Raw genomic sequence first — 25884 nt, forward strand, 5'->3', positions numbered from 1 at the left:
TCTCTGATTCTGAAGGTATACATGACACAAAAAGCTCTGGAGTGTGACTATAACAGCCCCAGCAGCTACTAAGATACTATCAGCTTCACAACTGAAAGTACATTGCTGTACATTGCTGTTCACAGCTTCAGAAGACATGTTCCATATGTTCCCAGTTTGCTTCTGGTGTTAATACAAGTTTTTGGTGTTAATATTTAAGACCATCTATGGATTTGGGTCTAGCCATAATAAAGAGCAACTCTTCATTCTCATCCAGAACACTATGCCTAGATCCAGTCCAAAGTGACTGGAAATGAGAGCAGAATTGGACCCTCAAATGTTGTGTTTATTTCTTGCATGTATTCTTTCTGGCATTAATGTTGCTAACATCATGGCACCTTGAATCAGAGCACCACTGCTCCAGTATGGTGGCAATATTCACACATGTGCAGTGCTTCACTGGCAATCACACTACTTCTAACTTAGGAGCCTGTTCAGATAAGAAGTAGTGTGGCCAGCTTTGTGAAGATGATTTAGTGCAGTTATCTTCTTTCAGTTCTGTTGGACTTCTAAAGAAAAGTGGTAGTTAGTATTGTGAATGAGCCAGAGAACTGTCTCTCAGAAGGTTATGGGTAGGCATACCCTGGCTACACTTCTTCCAGTTTAGAAAAGAGTGTGTGCCAGAAGTTACCATTGCCTGTTTTACTACGGTGTTGCCTGGCACCATTATAAAAAAGCAGATATTTTCCTAAAATGGAAATTTTAAAATGAGAGAAAATTCCTGTTTTAAAATGCATGCAGACACAAAGGGTACATGCCATAATAAAGAGCAACTCAATTCACTGCACTCAATTTATGGTCATGTGGCTTGAAGCTGGGAGCAGCTTGTGCACGTTTGCCAGTGCTGGGAGCCATGTCGAGACCCCAGTGTGAATAACTTGGGGTGAGGAGAAGCACAGGCAGGATCAGAAGGAGCTAATAGATCCATGGTGGGGCTTGCTAGGCCCAAGGGGGGGTGGGTCCAACAGTGGCATTGCTCGTCTCGTGATGGGGTGGCTGGGGAGCTAAAAATAGTCCAGCCCGGTTTCGAGGGGCAGGAGGGGAGCACAGCCCTAGGGCTGCACTCCAAACGTGTGCAGACATTCATCAGATCAAGCTAACCTGTTGCCTCAGGTGAACTAATTTAAATTGGGCCCACTCCTACTTACATCGATCTAAATGTAATATCTGCACATACCCCAAAACTGCTTTTCTCAAACTGGGAGGGTCCCAGGCAAACTTGGATTTTTGGTAGGTAGCTATATTGTAAAATAAAAGACTCAGAGATGGTGAGGAGCCATAAACAGGAACTTTAGTGTCTATACAATTGAAATTATTTGCTGGTTTCACCTGCATTTTATAACTTGCATCACTAAAATCAATATTGGATTTAATATTTAGATATTTCTTGAAGTAGAATACAATAATGTATTATAGCATCTGGTTGGTTATCATGAATAAGGTAGAATGAACCATGTCATTGCAGCTGCCATACTGACATCCAGAGAGGTAGGTTAACACTAGACACATCTACATGTGCATTTGCTGTGGCACCAGTTTACTCACAAGTCAATTATTCACAAGTAAATGGTGCCAGGAAAGCATCTATACATGCAGGAAAGCAGCAGCAGATTTGCTGCCCATCTGCGCCTGCTTCCCAGGGCCTTGCAATGGGTTCCTGCTGCCATTGGGGGGCACTCCCGGCTATGTCTGCAGCTGCCAGCCCTCTTCAAAAGCCCATCCCACTCACTGTCCTATGGCCAGCCACTTCTCTAGCCAGGAGCAGTGTGCCCAGCACAAGGACAGCAAGCAGCAATGCTCTGCTCACCATCTCTGTCTCCCTGCTCCATGGCTAAACCTAGCAGTGATGACCAGCACCCTGGGTGCCTGCTGGCTGCTGTGGTGGACCTGCTGGCCCACTGTCCTAGACCACGTCCATCTCGCTCCTCCCAGCTCCCCCACATGCAGCAACCATCCTCCAGACCATTGCACGCTGTCCCAGGTCTACTGCCATGCACCTGCAACCTTGACTCCATCCACTTGGCCGGACCCCAACAGGGATGCTGACAACAGGCTTTAGAATGCCACCATTGGGGCTGCCATCACCCTCCTGGGCCTCCAGCCCCACCGCCTCTGGGCTAGCCAGGACTGGTGGTGGCACATCGTCCAAAACACCTGGGATGATGAGCAGTGGCTGAAGGCCTTCTGCATGATTTGGGCCACCTTCTGGGACCTCCTGCAGCAGGTCCAGTCCCATCTGGAATAGCATCACACTGGCATGTGGCTTCCCCTCCCCACAGACACCCAGCTGGCCCTCATCCTGCTGAAGGTGCCCATCAGCCTCAGTACATTGCCCACCTGTTTGATGTGTGCAAGGCCACTGTGGATGCCATTCTGGAGGTGTGTGACACTCTCTAGGATGTGCTGGGGGACACTGTGCTCCATATACATGACCCCCTGGTGGTGGTGGTGCGGTTCCCCCAGTGCATTGGAGACCTTGACAGAACCCACATCCACATTACCTGCCCGTGCCACGAGACCACCCCTATTACATTCAAAGGGGTTTCACTCTGTGGTACTCCAGGTCATGGATCACTGCAGGTGGGCACCGACTGGGCGGGCAGCACCCACGATGCTCACAACTCCAGCCTGCTGGGTCTGGTAAAGAGTGGGAGCTTCATGCTGGGGTCACCAGACCTGCAGCTGAGTGCCCTGCCTGTCCTGCTGCTGCTTATCAGGGACCCCACCTGCCCGCTCCTCCCCTGGCTCATGCAGCCCTAGATCAGCCACCTGGACCCCTGCTAGGCCTACTTCAACCACTTAAGGGCCACCGGCATACCCTTACTGCCCACCTTGAGTTCACCAAGGACAACTTCCCCCGGGTCATTGTTGCATTATGCTGCATAACATCAGTAAGGCCTGGGGGAGCTCTTCCATAAGGTCTAAGCAGAGGAGGCATGGCACATGGAAGACACCTGGCAGCAGGAGCACCATCTGCAACATCAGCAGCGACTTCCTCCACCAAGGCTCTAGGAGAGCCACTCACCTACCAGCACTGGGTATAGGAGGTGCTAGCTGATTACCTCTTCCAGTACTGCCCACTCAAGTCCACCTGCACTGCCACCCATGGACCTTCCCTGTCCACCCCCAGCACCACACTCAGTGCAGATACATTTCACAAGAACAAGCTTTTATTCCCCTCACATCACACAGACCCACCCCCTCAACAAACAGAACCCCTCCGCCAACAATAAAACACTTTCTTCCCCATGAAAACTTAGTTCAATAGCCTTTGTGTGCTACCCTGGAGTGGGGGATGTGGGGTGGGAAAACTAGGGGACAGAGCCCGGGGACAGGCACCCTGGCCTCTGGTCAACCCCCTGTGAGTGCACACACCATGGTGAGTGCAGTGGCCAGGGGGCTCACCTAGGCACAATGGCAGTCGGTGCAATCCCGGTGTGGATGGCTCCCCGTTGAGCAGCAAGTGTCCAGGGCCAGCAGGGCTGGTGTGCAGTCCTGGACCAGCTTCAGACAGCTCCAGCTCTGCACCCACATGGAGCTGGGGCAAACAGCGGGGCTGGCGGTGATGGAAACCCGCACTGCCAGGTTGACTGGTCATGCCCACACCCCCGCATATGTGCTGACAGCCCCTCATAGTTTCATAGTTTCATAGTTTCATAGTAGCTAGAGTCGGAAGGGACCTAGGTAGATCATCTAGTCCGACCCCCTGCCTTAGCAGGAAAGAGCACCGGGGTCAGATGACCCCGGCAAGGTGCTCATCTAACTTCCTTTTAAAAATCCCCAGGCTCGGAGCCTGCACCACTTCCCCTGGAAGCTGGTTCCAGGCCCTAGCCACCCTGACTGTGAAGTAGCGCCTCCTAATATCTAATCTAAACTTACCCTCCGCCAGCTTGTGACCGTTATTCCTGGTCACTCCTGGCAGCGCACGGGGGAACAGGGACTCCCCCAATACCTGCTGATCCCCCCTGACCAGTTTGTAGCAGGCCACAAGGTCCCCCCTTAGCCTTCTCTTGTGGAGGCTAAACAGGTTCAGGTCCCGTAGCCTATCCTCATAAGGCCTGCCCTGCTGACCCCTGATCATACGAGTGGCCCTCCTCTGAACTCTTTCCATATTGTCCACGTCCCTCTTGAAGTGTGGCGCCCAGAACTGGACGCAGTACTCCAGCTGCGGCCTGACCAGTGCCGCATAGAGGGGGAGGATCACCTCCCTGGACCTGCTCGAGATGCATCTGTGGATGCATGATAGGGTACGATTGGCCTTCTTGACTGCCTCCCCACACTGCCGGCCCATGTTCATCGTGGAGTCAATGACGACTCCAAGATCCTTTTCCGTCTCCGTGCTGGCAAGAGGAGAGTTCCCCAACCTGTAAGTGTGGTGCCGGTTCTTCCTCCCCATGTGCAACACCTTGCACTTATCAGTGTTAAACCCCATCCTATTCTCATCCGCCCACCGTTGCAACCTGTCAAGGTCAGCTTGTAGCCTATTGCACCCTTCTAGTGCACCCACATCCCCCCACATCTTAGTGTCATCAGCAAACTTGAACAGGGTGCTTTCTACCCCCTCATCCAAGTCACTGATGAAGATGTTGAACAGTGCAGGCCCGAGGACCGAGCCCTGCGGAACCCCACTGCCCACATCCTTCCAGGTCGAGAAGAACCCATCCACTACCACCCTCTGGGTGCGGCCCTCCAACCAGTTGGCGACCCATTTGACCGTGTGGGCATCGACACCACAGTCTCTCAGCTTTTTGATGAGGACAGGGTGAGAGACAGTGTCGAAAGCCTTCCGGAAGTCCAAAAAGACTACATCCACAGCAACCCCTGCGTCTAATGATTTGGTGACCTGATCGTAAAAGGCCACCAGGTTGGTCTGACAAGACCTGCCACTGATAAACCCATGTTGGTTGCCCCTGAGCATGCATTCCCCCGCAAGGCCCTCCTGGATGTGTGCCAGGATAATTTTTTCAAAGAGCTTACCCGGGATTGAGGTCAGACTAACTGGCCTGTAATTTCCCGGGTCCTCTTTTTTTCCCTTTTTGAAGATAGGGACCACATTGGCCCTCTTCCAGTCCTCCGGCACCTCGCCAGAGCACCACGAGTGCTCATAGAGCCGTGCCAGGGGTCCCGCAATGACCTCAGCCAGTTCCTGTAGAACCCTAGGGTGAAGATCGTCCGGACCAGCGGACTTGAACACGTCCAGCTTCTCCAGAAGTACCCTAACTAACTCCTCGCTAACCCTTGGCCCAGGCGTGTCTCTCTCGGGGCCCGAGGGGGGCCCAGCAGGGAGGTGGCTGAACTGGTCCCTACTTAGGAAGACAGAGGCAAAGAAATCGTTAAATATGTTAGCTTTGTCATCTGGCGTGATGACTAAGTTGCCCATCGTGTCCTGCAGGGGCCCCACATTACCCGGGACCCTCTTTTTACCCCCTATGTATTTGAAGAAGGACTTCTTATTGTCCTTAATCCGGGAAGCTAGTCCTATCTCCAACTCTGCCTTGGCCCTCCTGACTGCCCCCCTACATCCTCGGGCGACTATAACATAGTCCTTCTTGGCGATGACCCCATCTCTCCATTGGGTATATGCCTCCCTTTTAGCAAGGAGACATTCCCGGATGCTCTTAGTGAGCCATGGGGGTTTATGTGCCCTCCTGCTCCCTTTGACCCTTGTTGGGATTACCTCCCTTTGGGCATGGAGGATCGTCTCCTTAAGGAGCAACCACTCACCTTCGACATCTGATTCCCTTCCCCTCTGGGTCCTCAGCGCTTCCCCAACTATACCCTCATAGATGTGGGTGCTGAAGCGCCCACTCTGCTCAAACTGGTGCTGCACCTCTACCTTGCTCCACAGTGCCATGAGGTCGCCAGTCTCCTCCTAAGACCAGCTGAGGCCCTGGGTGGCGGGTACAGGTCTGGGCAGCGCTGCAGACAAGGAGAATGCCATTGCGGGTCCTGCACCAGCTCTCTCAGCCCCTGTGCAGCTGTTTCTGTGCCGCTGAGCCTGGACAGCTGCCTTCAGCACCCAGTGCAAAGGCTTGGCATGGGATTGGCAGCAGCATGGCAGAAGCAATGCCCTGCAGCACTTGCAAGCTCAGGGCAGGCTGCTGGGGTTGGGCTTCAGGCAAATGCAGCTGGGCCTGGGGGCTGGCAGGCCTGGTTGGAGCCTGCAGCATCCTGCATGCCTAGAGAAACATGGGTCTGGCAGCTGTGCAGTTCCAGGCAGCGGGGCCAGGATGCGGGCAAGCTAGGGCAGCTGACCTGCAGCCTTCTTAGTGGAACCCAGGGGCCCGGAGTGCCCTCAGGCTCCCTGCTGGTGTGCCTCAGGTATGCCCCAGCTCTCTGAGTGCCTGTAGGCGTTTGCAGGTATCAAATTAACTTATGATTAGTGGTTTTTACTGTGCAGTAAGAATGCACATGTGTAGATGTGTGCACAGTAAATTATTATCTTCAAAATAAACAGGACTAAATAATCTCTCATAGTTTTTGATATCCCAGTTGGGTACCTGCATGGCAGGTACATCATACTCCTACATCATACTCCTAAAGTCTGCTCTTGTTGTGCCTAAGTCTTGTGAGGTAGAAAGTTGCATTATCAGTTTTCCTAAACCCTAGGCACTGAACCTAATTTGTGTGCAATGGAGCAGAATTCAATCTATTTTCATTTTAATGACCCAGGGTTACAGCATAAAATGTGACCAGATAGTTCATGCCATTTGCATTCTAGGACCCTCAACTACAGTAAGCGAAAGCAGAATATTAAAGCTGAGAGAGCACATGGGCAGAACAGTGCATCTGTATGTTGCATTTGGACAAACATTAGCTTGTAAACATAGTCAAATCTGTTTGAATGATGACTGAGGGATTCTTTAAAATGTACACACAATACCTTAATTTTTTGCCACCATCTGCAATTTTAGCTTTTAGAAGATATCCTTCTTTTTCCACTACCTGCAAGAAAGAATATGTGTATATATATTACCTGGATCATTTACTAACATGATTTAAATAGTACATGCTACAAGATTTTGCATTTAGAAATATTTAATGGAATAGCATTTTATCAGTAATTCTTATTTTAGCTTTTTATGGTGTCTATAATGGCCAGAATTTTTCTTTGCAAAAAATTTGCAAGCCACCTCTAATATCAATCAACAGTGTGATCATAACTGGGAAGAAAAGCTATGTATATTAACTTTGTAGAGGTAATGAAATGCAGATAAATTAATGTGTCTTATTGTTAGTTTTAAAACAGTTAACCCTGTTTTATTTGTTATTAATCCTTCTTAAATTACATTTAATTTCTAGAAGAATCGTATAATTTATCATCTAGAACACTGGGAGCCAACCTTTTTGACAGGCATGCCACAAAATAGCCCCACAACCTTCTGGATTGCCACTCTAATCCCCTTCCTCAGCCCAATCTGCTGCTCTGCTTTCTGCTCCCCATACTGTGCTGCATCAACACCTTTCTGCTCCCTGCCTCATCTCCTGCTCTGCTTTCTGTTTCCTGCCCTATCTGCTGCTGTGCTGTCTGACCCTTCCCTGACCTCTCTGCATACAACATACGTACTATAAGTTCCTTATCACTTATGATGCTTGTGCTACAGGTTGGCCACCCTGAGCTAGATTACCAATCACTGATCTGAATGTGGTAGCACTTACACATAGGATCCTACCTAAATTGCCAATTGCATGGATTTAATGGAAATTGAGAAAATGGGTCATCTCCATGAAATCCACAGGTGGAAATACAAGCTAACTAAAAATAAAATTCTGCTTCCCTAGTGGCTGTAGCTTGCTGGAAGGAAAGAGGTGAGAGGGGCTAATGGCATGAAAGGCTGACCCAGCTCTTCATCACTAGTTGGCTGAGAGAGCTTGCTGTCATGCAGCAAGGGGCAGGGCAGCATGGACAGCCCTCTCAGCCATCAGCAGCAAGGGGCAATGCTATAAAACAGACAGGCCTTTCCACCCATCAGTGACAGGGAGTGGGGCCGTTGGGGCTACTCAGCCAATCATAGGCATGCAGGGGGACCACCAGGATAAGCCCTCAAAAATGGTGGCTGATCCTGCAAGCTGCCAGTGAAATCAGATGGTCTCATCCTCAAGTTGGGTGGACTCCTGCTTATATGCTAACAAAAAGTTAAGTGCATGAATGCCTTCAGGGAATATCTAGTGCAGGTGCAGCAAGAAAAATGTCATGCTTCCAAGGTGCCACTTTTCCCTCTGGGTCACTACTAAATCAAGGCACTGGTAGGCATAATGCCAGGCCAGACAGACAGTGGTCCTGTCTTTCAGATAATATATAATACCAAGGCTCTCACCTTCTACAGTCTTTAAAAAGTCACATTTCAGTGGGGCTTGCATATACTCCTGTGCAGGCAGAATTATCCCTTAAATTTTATAAAGGAACTAACATGCACCAGGGATACAAAACATAATCAAAATGAGAAGCTTGCATGTCTACTAAACATGTGTTAGAATTACAAAGGGAAAATCATGTTTTGAGTATTTTTCATAATTGGCCCAGAATCTCTGGCATGGCCAACCTCCTCAGAGCATAGGCAGAACTGATTTCAAACTACCTATGTAGATCTCTAATCCAGATGCTATTTTGCGCAAGCCATTTTCCCTTGTGTAAGAGAAAACTAATAGCTGCTCCTGTTTATTTGTTTATTTGCTGGATTTATACCCTGCCTTTCCCAACAAAGCTCAGGGCAGCTTACATTAAAAAATAAAAATAAAATATGAAATCAAATTGAACAGAATATGAAACAAAAGCCTAAAAAGAGTATCCAAGCCTAGCCTGGATGGCTAGATGCCTATCAAATAGGAAGGTCTTACAAAAGATATCCAGACACTAGGGGGGACCAGAAGGGTTTGGGCGAGACCTTGTTTCCCCTAGCGCACCCTGGCATAACAAGGAATAATGGCCACAAGTTGTTGGAGAGTAGGTTTAGATTTGACATCCGTAAGAACTACTTCACTAGGATCTGGAACCAACTTCCTAGGGAAGTGGTGCTGGCTCCTACCCTGGGGGTCTTTAAGAGGAGGCTTGATGCCTACCTGGCTGGAGTCATTTGAGCCCAGTTTTTCTCCTGCCCAGGCGGGGGGTCAGACTTAAAGATCTACAAGGTCCCTTCCAACCCAACTTCTACGATTGTATGACTCCTATCACTCCAGTGCTGGCAGGCCTAAGAAGCAGGGATTCCAAAAGTGAGGAGTACTCAAGAACAACTTACTACAGGTAGCTCCTGGTTGATCATAAAGATCACAATAGGGTATATGAGAACATGGACGACTGGTGCCAGTCGAGTCAGGGGTGGGGGGCACGTGCCCCACCAGCGGCCAGTCAGCAACGGGGGGAACCCAATCTCACTGACCGGGGGAAGTCCCCCCGGCGGTCAGTCATGCCAACCGGGAAGTGCCGGTGGTGCTCCCAGAAGTGTCAGGGGCACTCCCAGAAGTGCCAGCAGTGCTTCACCTGGTGCCCACACTTCCTGACCAGTGCTTGCAGGGGGGGTACTGGTGCTCCTGCCTGCCCCACCACCTGTCACCTAAGTGGGGAGTGCTGCCTGTCAGGGGGTGAACCAGTGGCACTCCCTACACATCACCACTGTATGAGAGAAGGCTAGACTACAACAGAAGGGGGCAACATTTTAGCAGATGATTGTCATAGCCAGGGAGCATCTCAGGCTTGATTTTTTTCTTTGAACACCCACCAACATACCCATATTCTTCATGGCAAAGAAGTTCCTTGCTTAAGAGGTATCATGTTAAATTTGTGGCACTGCTAGATCACTCTTGTGCCAGAGAGATTCTCACTAGTAACAATAGCTTTATAGCCAGATGATGCTGGTGATTCAAAATCTTCCCTGCTGTTGTCATGTCTATAAAAGAGCATTCTATTTTTGCTCTCAGTCAAACCCCTTTGCTTTGTAATCCCATCGGATTTTGTTACCTAGGGGTGGATCAAATTGGATCAGTATGTGCAGAACAACACTGGCTGCATTCAGATGAGCACGGCTGTGTGGTGTGTGGTACCACAAACACATCTGTAGTGCCACATACCACACAATTAGATGTTCTCCATGCTTCAAGGGCACATTGCCTGTGTGTGTGCTGCTTCACTTTTTTTTTTGGTGGGTTTTTTGATTCCTGGGGTATCCAGGGGTTAAAAAATCCCACAGGAAAAAAAAAAAGCAGAGCAGCACATGCACAGGCAGCACGCAACACTCAGAAGTGGAGCTGGGCCACCCAGAGCCATGCGTCAGCTGCCAGCCAGGCTCAACGTGGCAGAATCATGGCTGCTGAAGCCCTGTAAGGCTTTCAGGACTCCAGGTAAGGCTGCTGGGTCCAGTCCAGTGCTGGTCCCAGCCTCCCCTGCCCCAACTGGGGTAACTTGCCACGTGCTAAAGCACACGTGGCACAGGTGTTCCCCAGGGAGAAGTAGTGGTGGTGCAGTGTGTGCTGCTGCTATCTATCCCCGGGGAACCAAATGTCCACATTTATCGGGACATGGCCACTGAGGGCATGTCCCGACAACTGCGCACATGCAAGGGCATGTGTTTCTTGCAGAACAAATAGCAGGGGCACATATTTGTGTGTGGCTCTGGCTGGCCAGGATCCATTCCTGGCAGTGCATGCTGCTGCTGTGTGTGCTGTGCCACTTTTTAAAGTGGTGGTATTTTTTTGACACCAGGATCTCCCAGAGGCAAGAAAATCCTGCCATGCTACAAGATAGCAGTGCAGCACACAGTTAGCAGTGCAAGTTAGCAGTTAGCACATACACTGCATGTGGTTTACCTCAAATGGGTTATAACTTTACTAATATTGAAAATAAAGAGACATTTAAGAACACAGAAATAGTTGTAGAAAGGCATATCACTGCCCCATCTACTGAGGAGTGGTAGAACAATGTCAGATAAAATAAGAACTAACCAATTTCTCCTTCTACTTTTCAAATCAGACTTACAACAAACCTTGGGACAGTTTTTCCTCCTGTCTTACCCTTTTTTTTTTGGCTTTGTATTTCTGGTTTTTGGCCAGCGCCAGGGGTGCCAAATGCCATATGAGAAAGGTTATTTTCCCAATATTTTCATCCATCTGGAAGCAGAAGTCGGGAGGAGCTTTGGCTAACCATTCAAGCTGTTGATTGCTTCTCTGAACCAGACCCAAATTCTGATCCTTTTGAGGTTTACCCATACCTACATCTTGATTATTTCTGTTTGAATAAGATAACAAAGGCAAACCTGTATTTCAGCGCCATCCTGAAATCTGGGAGGTTTAAGAACTAGATCCATTTTGACATTAGAATGTTGCTTTTTAGATCAATCTATAACAATCCTGAACTGGAATATAAACTTAATATAACACCAAATTCTGAAGGATCTAGAGAATTAGCTTCAAATTTAGCAGTTCAGAGTCTTCTCTTGTTTTAACTTAGATGTCCTGTTCTGAACTAGTATTACACTCCTATGGTTGATGCTGGGACTAGAAAGCCTTCTAATTCTATACATGGTAGTTGCTTTTATATTATTCTTAATGAATAACTACTGTGACTGCCTTTAAAAATGTTACAGTGTTCATGTTAATCACTAAATAATGGTATTTCAGTATTATTAAGAGTCTCCATAATTAGTATAGGGAATACCGAGGTAATATTACAGCAATATCACAAAGACAAATGAAAAAGGTTTCAAAGGTGTCTACTACATCTTTATATCCAGACGTACTGTAAAGAGCAGCACATATATCCCTCTCCTACATCTGTTAATGTCCCTTTTCTTGTTTGTGTGTTTTCATGGAAATCCTTCCAGGATAATTCAGATTGTTCTCTCGGTCCTTCCCAGATGGATGACATGAGGTTACAAAAACATAAAATGTCCTTACAGTACTCTACTCTTTCTGCTTCAATAAATATCCATAATCTGTTTTTGAGTTGTTGCCCTTCCTGCACTGTTCCAGCTGAGGAAGGGTTGAGAGAATAACCAAAATACCCTGAAAGAATTAGCAGACAAATAAACCATCTTATACGAGAATCTGGTTTTTTATTTTTCTGTTAAGAGAAAATATTACATATATTTGTGTTATATATGTGCTCCCTTAGAATGTGTGACTATATGACAGTGACAATGACTGCAAAACAGCAAGAGAAAATATGTGTTATACTACATCAGTTATGGGTCCTATATTTTTCCTGTACTGAAGGATATACAAGTACTGAAGACTTAATTTAGGCAAAAATATCCTTGAAGTTTATCTTATCTTGATGATTCTGTATTTCCATATTACCCTTCATTTAAAAAAGAACAGACTATTGTCCTTTCAGCACAATTAAGGTTAATTTCAAAGTAACTTTTTATATACAAAATTTGAGGTTAAAAACATATTCGTGTGGCAAAGACAGAAATACAGTCTTCATTCTTGGGCTCAATTCTTTCAATATATTTTCCCTCTGCACAAAATATCAAGCACTAAAAAGCAAATCTACACCTGGTATATTCCCTTAGTTGTGCTTATTTTGCTAATCCCAAATAGTAATTTCTAGTAAGAAATCATATAATTAACATCTATCTACTAGCATTGCTGAAATATCACTCTAAGTCTGTTGTCAGCCTAATGTCTCCAGTTTAACAGTGAAATGAAATTGTATATCCATAACCAAAACATTTTGTCATTTCTTAAATTGTTAGTTTAACTGAATAGCAGACTTTACTCCAATTATTACTTTTCTTATCCTCTTCATATATGGGAGCAACTGCAGCTTCAAGTATTTATTTTTTTAATAAACGGTATATTAAATTGCTATTAAAAATATTTGAAGTACAAATGCAACATACGTATCATCTGTAGAATAGTTGCTTACCGTTTGTTCCTGGGAACTAATGATGTCTGTGAGTATTAAATTATGTTGAGAGTGGTTCCTTCTATGACGGGATATCTGAAAATATACCAATTTATAATCTAGGATCAGTTTAATCTATTATAGCAAGTCAAACAAAGGTTTACATGTAATGATAGACTGAATGATCTGTTGACAAAGCATATATAGTAATAACGTATCATTCTGAAAAGCTGATTTCCACTGAAAATGTGGTTTGTCCTATTACTTTATTTAATCAAAACTGCTGTTTATTTGAGTCATCTACAATTGAAATGCTTAGCTAGTATAGTCAAAGGAGCTCCAATTTAAGCATACTTCAGTCATCAGGATTCTTCCTAGCCCTAATGATTGTATTGCAACTGTGGTGATCAGCCAGCGGAAAATAATCACTGTGGATTTATCTAGTATATTTCAAGGATCTCAAAGTACTTTCTTGCTCTCCCCATTTTATAGACATGGAAACTGAAGCAAAGGGAAGGCAATTATTACTGTAAGGCCCTATAGTAAATCAGTGACAGGGCTGGTTGCCAGAACAGAATTAGGAACAAAACTCTTCCTACTATTAATAGGCACCTATACATGTGCTGGATGTCTGCTCCAATGTGTGCTGTTGAGCACATTCCAGCAGCCTCTGTGTTAGAGTTCCCATGTTTCAAAATGGTGGCGGGGTGCTTTTTAACTACAGCTCGTCAAAGAAGCTTTATTTAAAGTGTCCCCACTGCCATTCTGAAGTGCAGGAAACTGAATACACATGATGCCGTGGGCACTTCAACTGGACTGACTCTCAGAGCCACTCTGATTAAAGCACTCCCCTGCCCCAACCCCAAAGCACGTGTGAAGATGCCCAATATGTTCTATTTACTCTAATGACTATCCTTCAACTTCGGTGGCTAGAAGGCTACAAAAATATGTCAACCCTGATTTTGCTGCCATTCCCAAGGACTGAGATTTAATTTCCTTCAATCCCTTCTTTTCAAGAAGAAAGTCTCCAAAACTGTATTTCACAGAAGCATTGTACATAAACCCTAATAAGATATATTAGAGATGTATAGAACTTTTGCAATTAACCTTGTCAGAATGACTGGCATTCAAGTTTCCAACAAACCTGAAATGTGGAGCAAGTTATCCAAATATATGCAAACCCTTTTAAAAAGGTTGGGCATGTTTCAATTGAGTGTCAAAAAAGGAGTGTGTGGGGGGGGGTGCAGTTTATGGTTTCACTTGAAAACAAAGAGAACTGAGTGGTTTTCACTTAATTATAAGTATTCTCAGAAAAAATCCTGATTCAATCTTCCTTCACCATACTCTTCCTATAACATATTCTGTTTTTCTTCTGCTAAAACCCAGTTAATATGCAAACAAACAAACCAACAAACAAGCAAAACCTATAACATATTCAGGTTAAATTTAAATGCCTAAATCTACAAATGTTCTTAATTAATCCAGCAACCTTCCCTCAAATATAGCTAAACATATTACGATCCCATATTTTTTTGCGTAAAATGCTTTCATTTGTAGGCACTAACATTTTTAAGCTTTGAAATCTATATCCTAGATATTGCTCCAGTCTATGAGTCAGAGGTAATGAGCTTAATGAATTACCAGTTCTAAATTTAATGCAAACATTTCAGAGAAAAAGATAAAACATTCTTCACAATTCAAAAGTTTCTCTGACCTATTTATGAAGAATATCACTTAACAATTTCATTAGGAGTGAGTAACAGCTGGTGACATGGCTGTGTCCTAAAGTGTTTTTCTCTCTTAATATTCTGCATCTTAAGCAATCAAGCTTTCATAAGAAATACTTTAGTTAGTGGCAGTCCCTCCTTTGGGGAGAAAAAAATGTCAGACCACATTTTCTGTATTTTGCAATCTTGTTTTCAGGAGTGTCATGTTCCTGTTTTATTAGCATGTAGGGTAAACAAGAATGATTTGCTGATGCTATTGAGAGAACTTCTAGGATTGTGGTCGTTCTATTTAGATTTTGGACGGGACTTAATATTAATGCAAGCAGAGGCATGTGTGTAAATTCAGAATAAATTAATTCAATTTATCTTTTTTCTAACTTCAGTATTTTACAGATCTGAAGCTTATATACTGCACATGATCTGCATCATAGAAATTCTCTCCAGTCCTAATTAATTTTTTACATATAACAAAGCACATAGCTCAATGATGTGGGATTATTTTAAGGTAATTTTCTCTCATCCAAATTATGTCAAATGATGCATCAGCCCTCCACAGTGCATAATATTAAGGTTATGCTTCAAAAATTATATGGGCTTTAAGCATCTCACCTTTTCCTCTGGTCTTGAGCATATTGTAAAGGGGACTTCTGCCCTTGATGTCTTATGAGCTGATGGATGGACTAGAACCACTCGGAACCAATTACCACTTAGCAGACAGGAATAAGAAAAAGATTGAAAGTCTAGGAAAATAGATTGGAAAGTGAAGGAAAGGGTTGTGGGAAGGAAAAAAAGATACTGTGATCTGCAAGGATAAAAAAGTACTTGCCAGTTCAAAATACAGGTTAAAACCCTGCCCAATCATTATAATCATTGTGCAGGCACTAGGAACACTGAAAATTTCACACATGCATTCAGAGACAGGCCTCTGACTTGATAATGAACAGTGACATTTTAGAATTTTTGCTAATATACAAGGTTAGCAGTGGAAAATAATCTAAAATCACATTGTTGGTGATGGATTTATTTGAGGTGTATTCTCACAGAAGAACCTCCTACAGTTTCTAAGACACTAGATTTTTGGCCTATATCAACAGAATCAGGTCAAGCTTAAACTTCCTTTGGAAAACTCACCAAATATTTGGTTTCCAATTGAAATGAATAAAAACTATTGCAAATTTCAGCTTCATTTCTGGTAAGCCTTACGTTAGACACAGTGCCATTCTTTTATTCATATCTTCATTAACTGAATTTAAACATCCTAAGAAAAGTTTCCAAGAGCAATAGAGAAAATCATAAAGATTTTTATAAAGTTCTATGGACTCACGGGTAATTAGTAAGCACTTAACATGTAACCAAAGGGCCACAGTGACTGCCTCTCTTGCTGTCACATAGCCATTGAAGGCCTGGAGGAATACATGCCGCTGGTGCAGCCCATGAGACCAGGGAGCCACATGCCACTAGTGGAGCCCAGGGAGCTGCATGCCAACCAGGTTGAGGGTTGTGTGCCACTGGCATAGCCCACATAGCAGGTAGGATCCCAATGGGCATGTGTCTCATGTGATGTATGGTCTGGAGGCTGCATGCCAGCACCACTAGCAACCCCCACTGCGCCGAAGTTGGACAGCCCTATATTAGACCATAAATAAATCAAATCTGTTATAAGTTATTGGTCACATTTCATCACTGCTTCCCAGATTTAACTAAATTCAGTAGGAGTGTGTTCTTAGCATGAGAAAGGGTTGCTTTAGAAACTTGAATTTATAAATAAACCTGAAATTATCCATATATTATATGGGTTTTATACACACACACACACACACACATATACAGGAATAATTATCTATATACAGGATTAATATATATGAGTGCTTCAAAAGAAAGTGATTACTAAAGTAATGTAAGAGTGGGGCTGTAGCTGTGGTGGTCCAGAAATTATGTAGGAGGCAAAGATTTCTTAGTGATACTAAGACTTTATGGGGTGCACAAACCCTAAACAAAGGATATACACTCTTTTTGGTACTTAGAGGTTCATTTCCTACAGGGACATAATATGGGACATGATTTGGGATTTCTCCATTGAAATGCCATACTTTCCATCACTCTTAACAAAGCCAAGCTGAACCCAAATGATATCTGTCATAAGTTCTCTACCTCATCCTACAGCATATAACGGAAAGCAGAGATTTATAGAAGTTCTTGAGATTCCTTTTTAGGAAAGTCAGGTTATCAGCAGTTTTCTGATTTGAACATTCTTCAGTCAGCAACAATGTCACCTGCAGCATTAAAAAACCACTCAGTGAGCGCCTGCAAGTCTTTGGGCAAGTCTGATTTTGTTAAATTCAGCCTCAGCAATTTTTTTCTTTCCCCCCTCCTCCCTCAGTTAGCTAAAGGGTATCCCTTCACTACTGGAATTATTCTAGCATCCAAGAACTGATCCATACTTCATATGGATACTGAACCCCTGTCAAATATGCCTGCTATCCCACTGTGAAATAAGAAATGTCTTACAACTAGTACTTTAATAACATTAAGTGAATATAAGGAAAATACCTGAACTTCTACAATTCCTTGATATCTAGTTTATTTCTTTGATCTCATTTGTTCTTAAGTTCCTTCTTGTGGGAATTTACTCTGTGGCGCTAAAAACTATCTGAGTGTTCAATGTGGACAATTCATGAACAGAAAGAGAAATGTTTGCTGAATAAATTATTAACTGTGAATTATTCACCCAGCAAATTCTGACTAGCAGCATGCTGGTGAAACTACAGTCCCCCAAAATACCAGGATTTTGTGACATTAACCTCTGGCTTTAATTAGTGAAGTTAAGATGATTGTATCAGTTATTCCCTTGCTAAAATTCTTTGGCCTCAAACAAACATTCATTTCTACTGGTGGAAATTTCTGCAAAATCTTTCCAGCAGAGGAAGCAGTACAAGCATTCAGCTTGTACCTGTCCCCTTTACTTCACTCTCCACACACCTTCCTCAAACTAGGGTGATAATGGGCTCTGAAAATCATGGGGAGAATGAATTAGGAGGGGAATAGGGCAGTGGGGCAGCCCCCTCTTCCCCGCCATTCCCTAGATTGAGACTTTTCAGTCTGGGGAGTGAGCAGGGAGCTTCTGGGGCTGCTCCAGGCCCCTCCTAGACCTTTGCAGAAGGAGACTGGAGCAGCAGGGCAAAACCCCTGACCCACTCCCTCGACCAGGGACCCTGATGTGGGGTGTGGGTGGGTGGCCAAGGAGCAGCTGCTCCCAACCCAGTCAGGGAGGGGACTGGAGCAGCTTGTCCCATGCCCCCAGAGCAGACATGCCTGGTCTCAGAGTGGGTGGGGGCTTTTGACTCGCTGCCTTACTCCCCACCACTCCCCTCAGGCCAGACCAGAAGGGGAGCATACAAGTGCTTTCTCTTGCAAGAGTTGACACCTGGAAGATCTTTCTCCCACCTGCAGAAATTGAGTGAATGCTTGTTTACTTGTAGTTTCTACCAGGACAGTGGAGACTATCATAGTAGAAATGTGATGCTTATACATGGTCTGTTACATCACTAAGAAATAGATTTTCAAGGAAGCTGTGATTAATGTTCTACAAAGAGCACTTCATTTCATTCAGAGGTTTGAAGTACTTTTCCAAGATCTTGCCTATAACTCTACTGCGTCAAGCTCAAATATAATGTGCATAATAGGCAGACAAGGGTCTTTGGGTTCTTTGTCTGCCTGTGTCCTTAGACCAACATGGCTGCAACCTGCATCCATGGTGCATAATAGAGATTTCTTTGTAAACTACCCAAATTATAGACAACCCCTACTGTTGACAGTTTCTTCTTCATGCTGTGAAGACTTCTGACTCCAGGGCAGTAGCAGCACAGAACCGAGCTTGGTCTGGTTCCATTGCATGGGTCTTCTTATGAATCACATGCAGCTCCCAGGACTCACATCCCTGGAGGGGGAGCACTGCGCAGTGGAGGTGGTGGCTTTCCCTGCTCCCTCTTGTACCTCCTGGGACTCTGCTGGAAGTGACAGGTAACCCCACAAGATGGAGCCAGGCCAGCTCGGCCCTACTTCCTGCTTCCCAGTGGAGTCCCAGGAGCTGTATGTGGCAGCAGAGAGCATGACCAGACCACCGGCTCTGTCACACAGGACACCCCCCTATCCAGCGGTGCCTGGCTGTGGCTGAGTCCTGAGAGCTGCACGTGAGTTGTGGGGGGACCTTGTGTGATGGAGCGAGTGACCTGGCCCCACCTTCTGCCACCATGTGCAGCTTCTAGAGCTGGTCAGAGCTGTGTGCCGCTGGGCGGCTCCACCTGCATGGGCCATGAGCTCCCTGAGGCCCACTGCCTGCTGCTGCTGTTGCCACCAGTGATAAGTGCTGTGCCCCATTGCAGGTGCAGAGGGGGGCCTCCCCACACACCACCATACGCAGATACCCCCCCACATCTACACCCTTCCCCATACCCCCCACAAATCCCACACCCTCCCCCGTACCCACACACACTACACCTCCCCACACCCTGCCCACACACCCTCTCCACAAACCCTACAACACCCCACACACTCTTCCCTATGCTTCCCCACACACCCCCAATCATACATACCCCACACAGATAGCAAATCCCCCCCCCCGACAAAAAAGGAGTATTTCCAGGGGCAAGGGGAAGGACTTTGGTGGCAAAGGTCAGGGACTGGGGGGGACTTCCAGTCCCAAGATGGTGCAAAGGGGGTGAGGCTACCCTTGCAGTCCTCAACAGCTCACCAAAAGTCGTTAAGCAGCCCTCCAGCTGTAATTATTGCCAACCCCTGTGCTAAGCTCTCTGGCCCTGATCCAGCAAAGCACTATCACAACTGAGAAAGGGATAATAATATTGATTCAACTGTGTCTATACCAATTTCTTTTCCAGTCACTCCACTGATGGGCAGCTCAGAACTGCCCATGTGGAGAGAAACGTACAATCATTTGTTATTCTTAAGTCTTAATAGAATTCTTAATCCATTAATAGAAATCTAAATTACAGAATTAGAAAAACAAGTACTGAATACTGCAGCATCTAAATTCATTACAGGATCCCAAAAGAAATGTGTTTTTTTTCTTTTTCAAAAAGAAGAATCAAAGAAAATGAGGCAAGCTCCACAGTGATTTTATGGGACAATATCTAAGAAGAAAACTCTTCTACCACAGCTGACACCAGGTGATTCCCATGCTGATACCTCCTCCCAGATGTTTCCTAGTAATTCAGTTGAATGAGGAGGTTTCCCTATGCATAAAAAATGTCAGCAGTACCCCCTCCAGTGACTAGCAGTCAAAATCCAACACTTGGTGAGTATTAGACCACAGAAACCAAATGAGGGGAAAGACTTCACTCAGCCTGTTTGTTGCTAGTGGGTGGGAATAGAGATTTCATAGATTTCTAGGGTCAGAAAGGACCTATTAGATCATTGAGTCTGACTCCCTGCTCTGGGCAGGAATAAGCGCTGGGGTCAAGTAACCCCAGCCAGGTGCTTTTCTAATCTCCTTTTGAACACTTCCAAGGTAGGGGAAAGCACCACCTCCCTTGGAAGCCTGTTGCATGTTTTGGCAACCCTCACTGTAAAGAATTTCTTCTTCATGTCCAATCTAAATCTACTCTCCTTCAGTTTATGGCCATTATTTCTAGTAAGCCCAACAGGCACCTTAGTAAACAGAGTATCCCCTATTCCCTGCTGACTTCATAGGATATTACCTGCAGACCCTCAACCATATGAGTGGCCCTCCTCTGAACCCTTTCCAGGTTATCCACATCCCTCTTGAAGTGTGGCACCCAAAACTAGATGCAGTACTTCAGCTGTGGCCTCACTAATGCTGCACAGAGGGCAGTATCACCTCCCTAGACCTGCTCATGATGCACCTGCTAATGCAGGAAAGAGTACTAATATGGAAGAAAAGAACTGCCCCCAGCATCAGCAAATTCCCTGAGTGCTATCATAGGAGGGCAGGATTCTTCATGTGGACACCCTGTTCTTCTGCACTAATTTTTTAGCCTTCATATATCCCTTCTAAGTGCCTCATAACATTGCTCCTTACATTGAAGCCTCCCTGTCACTTCCAGCCATTGCTGCTCCCTGGACTCTCGTGAGATAAGAACAGTGTAAGGCCGAGGTTGTAGCTGTGATGATTCAGAAATTATGCAAGGGGCAAGGATTTCTTAGGGAGTTATCTTTTATTGAACCCACTATGGAGTTGGGATAAAATTAGACACACTTGCACAAGACATTCTTCCTCGGGTCTGATCACAAAGAGCCAAACTAGACTACTGGATCCTTGTGATCAGACCTGAGGAAGAACGTCTTGCATTTGAAATCATAATGCAATATAAGGCTCTTTTAATTCTTCTGTTTTCCTGTGTCTTCATCAGAGGAGAGGGAAAGAAAGAGAAACAGGATAGTGGCACCCCAGTTCAGTCCACTGCTCTGTCCCTTAAGTGTCTCGCCCTCCCCTCCACTGTGAAAGGACGTTCCACAGGGCCCGTGAAAAGTCAGCACAGTTCTTTGGAAGTCACTGAACTCTCTCTGCTCGGAAACAAGATGAGTTTGAAAGGAATTTCTGTGTGTCAGCTACAAACCAAATCATCTCCCTCTCTGTATCATTTAGTAAAGAAACTGTTTCTCAGTCCTCACACATTTAAGAATATTTCATATTGTGATCAGGATCTGTTGACTCAAGTCAGGGGGGGGAGAACCAGGTTTGTGCTGCATTCTCTTTGCATGTCTCTCTCTGAGCACACTGCCCTCTCTATTCAGTTCATCTCTCCACAGTCTGTGAAAGAAATGATAATGGCTCTTTTTCCCTTGACTTCTTGCTCGCTTATAAATTAGAATCTTATAGACCTTTTATAACTGAGAGGGTCCTCTTTCTTATTCAAGGCTATGAAGGTAGGTATTTTATATAAAGGCAATGCAATATCATGGGAGGGCTCTACAGGTTTCAAATGTAGTCTGGATAAATTTTAATGTTCAAGTTTTTTATTCAAAGTGCTCCAAATATATTCAGGTGCTTTGCTCAGAAGGTGTAAGAGTACACAGTACTTCAAATTCTAGGTTAAATTTGGGTTTTGTTTTAAAAAAGGCTGGGTGACAAGAAAATCTGGAATCATGGGGTAATTTCTAAACAATTTCCTGTGTATTGTATTCCAAAATACAAAAATATAAAACCTGATAGATACTATCCATCTAGTAAAAACATAAATTCACAAGAAAAAAAATAGATTGACAAGAATTGTCCTGTTTACTTTCCTAATGCATTATTCACAATATACTTGGTATTTTGGTGAACAAAATAGTAGTATGCATCAAAATAGTCTTACATTTTGCAGGTGCTTTGAGTTGAACGGTGCCTTAGTGAAATGAGAAATAAGGTAGTAGCAAAAGAATCAGAAGCAAGGTAAGACGCAGATCAGTGATTCTCAACCAGGGTGTTGTGGCACCCTGGAGTGACATGAGATCCCTTTAAGGCTGCTGCAAAGTTCCACACCATATTAAGTGTGCAAATACCCATACATGATTCACAAGATAATACTTTTCAAATAAGAATCGATGGCATCAGAACATACTGACACATGGTCTTTTTGAGTTCTTTGCAGCCGAATTGTTCTATTATTTTTCTGTAGTCAAGAAAAGAGCAAAAGCTAAGAGATGGTATTTTCTGATGGGTGCCTTGAGGTAACAAGGCGTGCACTGAATCTGAAGAGGCTGAGAACCTCTATAACAGACCCCATCCAGAGTATTTTGATACCTTCTTCCTTCACTCGTGTGTGCTTAGCATATATTTCTCAACGTTAATTTTATAAAAGCTGCAACTCAAAGATGTTAAAGGCAAAGAGCATTGGACACTATAGTGTATTTATCCAATTCAATATCATTAAGTTTGTGAAAATTAGGAAAGAAGTGTTTAGTTTCCATGCAAAAGCACAGCCTGTTGCATTGACTGTATCAGCTATTTACACATGAAACTGTTGTTCAAAACAGAAAATTCCAAAATTGTAAAGGAGTTACAAGAGTTATAAAGCTTCTTACATCATAATTAGCATGCATTTTAGAAGTACTTGAATGTTACTTGAATTTAACTTCTGAAATTATTGGCACATTGTATGTATGTGTACAGTTAATAATGTGGCATCATTATGTCATAGTGCTGCAGGTCTACTATGTACTCATATTCTCCTGTATTAAAAAGGATTCTGAATACTGCTAGTTCTACACACAGTCCTTTCCAGTGGATGCTTCATTAGTGTGTCTCTTTATCTTGCCTGCCTAATTCAGATTTAAACAAGCCAAAAGCTCACCTTATGCTACTGCAGAAGCAATTTTTATTTTTTGAAGGTTAATCCAACTCAGCAGGATTTAGGGATGGCACTTTTGCTTGGTCGTAGGCATGTTGGCTCAGGCCAGACAGCTGTTTGGACATTCTCCACTGGGAATCTTGCCCTCAACACCCACAGTTGATGCACATACATGGTCTACTGGCTGCCTACTTCCATGCCCATCTGTTCAGATGGCATGGTGCCCACTCACAAGTTCGCTGGATCCTTGCCCTTAGTGTGGAGGTGCCAGGCAATGATGGGCTTAGATGGGCAGCCTGCGAAATACTGTAAGTGATAATTTTTTTCATGTAGGAAGTCCTTCCTCTGTGATAGCATTGAAGCATGGACACCACATGCTACCCTACACTTATTAACACCTGTGGACATTTACATGCCAAAAATTATTTTAAAAAGACCTACAGAATAATGAAAGATATAGCGAAAGTACAGAAAGCTCACAAAGGTATTTATCACAGATTCACTGGCTGAGGGTATGTCTATACTTCAGACTGCAGTGTGATGTAAAGATACCCAAGTTAGTTTAAATGAGGTAGCTCAGATATTAAAAGCAGTCTCTCCATGGAGGCATGTCATTATCTACAGGCTAATTTGCTATACCCAGAAACAACCAGTTTGAACTTTAGACATACCTAAGTGCCTAAAAATTATGGTTCCCATCTTAAATTGTGCTCCTCCTATCTTGAAACTTTAAGAACCAGCAGGAATGATATAAACATTAGTAAAAACTATGTATGTATTCTATTTTTGAAAAGGAGAATAGATTACAAGGGGTCCTGTCATGATTTTATTAGCTCCACAAGAAAACTTGATAGTGGACATCATAGTAAAAAAAATACTATTTTACTGATATACAAAGAATTTATTCAATACTAGGAAAGTAGAAAGAAAAGAAACAAGTAGAGGATTATCACTTTACCTTAGAAATGAATTCTTTTGACCTATATAACCTTTTCCTAATTCCTATTATCCACAATATAAGCATAATTGTTTACTTTTAATGAAAATGATGACTGAGACTTTGTGAAAGTATTTCAAGATATGGCCTGTTGACAAATTATTCCTGAGAATTCTTTTTAGCTGTCCATTATTTTCCATCCATAATTAGGCACCGAAGTTATACTACTTCTTCTCCATGACTGGATGACCAAGACTCTTACTTTCTGCCAACATCCTTGCAAACAAATCAGCAGGCCTAGAACACCGGTGGAAAATTAATAAAATGAGTTGGAAATACCATGGAAGCATACTCACAGATTTACTCTACCAGATGTTTGTGAGTTTTGTTTCTAGTATGTAGCTAGTGCCTGTTCCAAAGATTATAAATGTTAGCTAGCAGACTGAAAAAGAGATATAAGAACTGCAGTTATGGCTGGATCAGCATCCTGGCTTGGGGCTCTACACTCAGTTGGACAGCAGTGGAGGTCTGTGCCTGAAGGCACGTTTAAGCTGTGCCTAACTTAGTGTTTACTCTGGAGTAAATGGATTTGAAAGTGCTGTCAGTCTGCCTTAGAGAAATGTTATCTATATGTAGATAACAGTGTGTCTTTGAGCATGCTCAGTTGAATTCAGTTGAATTGGTCATGCAGGATTACTTGAACTTTTCTAGTCTGGACCTGTCAAATCAGAGTCCAAGTGTCACAGGAGGAGTGCTGATAAAGTATTGGCTCCAGAATCAAATTAGATTTAGACCATGTACAGACTTTCCATTACTACGAGGAGAACTGCTGCTCTCCAAGTAAAAAACATGAGTGTGCAGATATTCTAGCTACTTTTTCCCAAAGCAAAGATGAGAGTACAAAGTGAAAAATAACTTGACTACCAGCTAGAAATTGCTCCTGAGAGTTTCTCCTGGAAGCATGAACATCTGTGCACTAAGGACTTCCCAGTGGCTTAAGTCCTCCTAGGCTAAGTACAGACGGTCAAAAAGCCCAAGGCTGAATCGATTCAATTTTTGTAGGCTTTTTAAAACTGCATAGATTGAAACAATAAGCAACTAAACTGATGTGTGCTTTTCAGACAGTAAAGGCAGCCAGACCCCAACTAATAGCCAGAGGTGCTAGAACCAGACGGGTGCCCACTGCAGAGTTGGAGCCCTCTGATTCCCCTGGCTGAGGAAGCAGTGGTCCTGGGGGAAGGGGGGAGGTCACCCATCCTGCCTGGCACTGGATCCCCAGCCAGGAACAGCTTGAGAGCAGGGGGAGGGGAAGCTGAAACAGGGGGCTTTACTCTGCCCCCCCCCCAGCTGGGATCAGAGCTGGAATCTCTGAATCACACTCATTTCTCAGCCTCCAAGCTGATGGAGGCAGAGGGGAAGCAAAGGCTGCACCTGGGCTTGGCTCTGGGAGCTAGAAGCCATGCCCCTTCCTCATCCTGGGGCTTGCTGGGGAGCGGGGGGAAGAGGGAGGCCCACGGCAGGGGCTTGGGTCTGCCTCCATAATTGGAAGCCAGGACTCATGCCCACTCCTCAGCTTCCATGCTAGATATGGGAAATCTTGGCTCTGTTCCCCCTCCAGACCTGGAAGCAAGGCTGGAGTCCCCTAATCGTGCCCCCTTCTCAGCCTCCAGGCCAGCGGAGGCAGGGGGGGCTTGCCCCTTCCTTGTCCCCTTCTCAACCTCTGGGCTGGATGAGGGGAGAGGGGAGGGAGGAAGGAGGAGAAGAGAAGTCTGTACCAGATCTTGGCTCCTCAGGAGCCCATGCCTCCTTCTCAGCCACCTGGTTGCCTGGGAGGAGGGAGAAGCCTGTATCAGGGCTTGGCTTGATCATGAAGAGCCAGGGATAGGGCTAAAGTGCCCTTGCTACATCCCCCTTCTCCACCTCTGGGCCAGCTGAGAGGAGGACATGACTCTCAGCTCTGGGCATGGGGCAGAATTAAGCCCTGCTGCGGGCTTCTGCCTTCAGCCGGTCCAGAGGCGAAGAAGGGGACGT

General features: G+C 44.7%; 1 protein-coding gene across 1 annotated transcript in view; it reads right to left on the reverse strand.

Moving 5' to 3' along the window:
• The window catches only part of ARHGAP15 (Rho GTPase activating protein 15), a 507565-nt gene that overhangs the window by 423642 nt on the left and 58039 nt on the right, over positions 1-25884 (reverse strand). Inside the window, exons 3-4 of the mRNA XM_090041263.1 lie at positions 12902-12976; positions 6923-6984 (exon numbers count right to left, since the gene is read on the reverse strand). Of these exons, the coding sequence (XP_089897389.1) occupies positions 6923-6984; positions 12902-12976 (137 nt within the window). The remainder of the gene's footprint in view (positions 1-6922; positions 6985-12901; positions 12977-25884) is intronic.

This window comes from Crocodylus siamensis, chromosome 4 (assembly GCF_052110815.1).
Source record: "Crocodylus siamensis isolate JL-2025a chromosome 4, ASM5211081v1, whole genome shotgun sequence".
NCBI lineage: Eukaryota > Metazoa > Chordata > Crocodylia > Crocodylidae > Crocodylus > Crocodylus siamensis.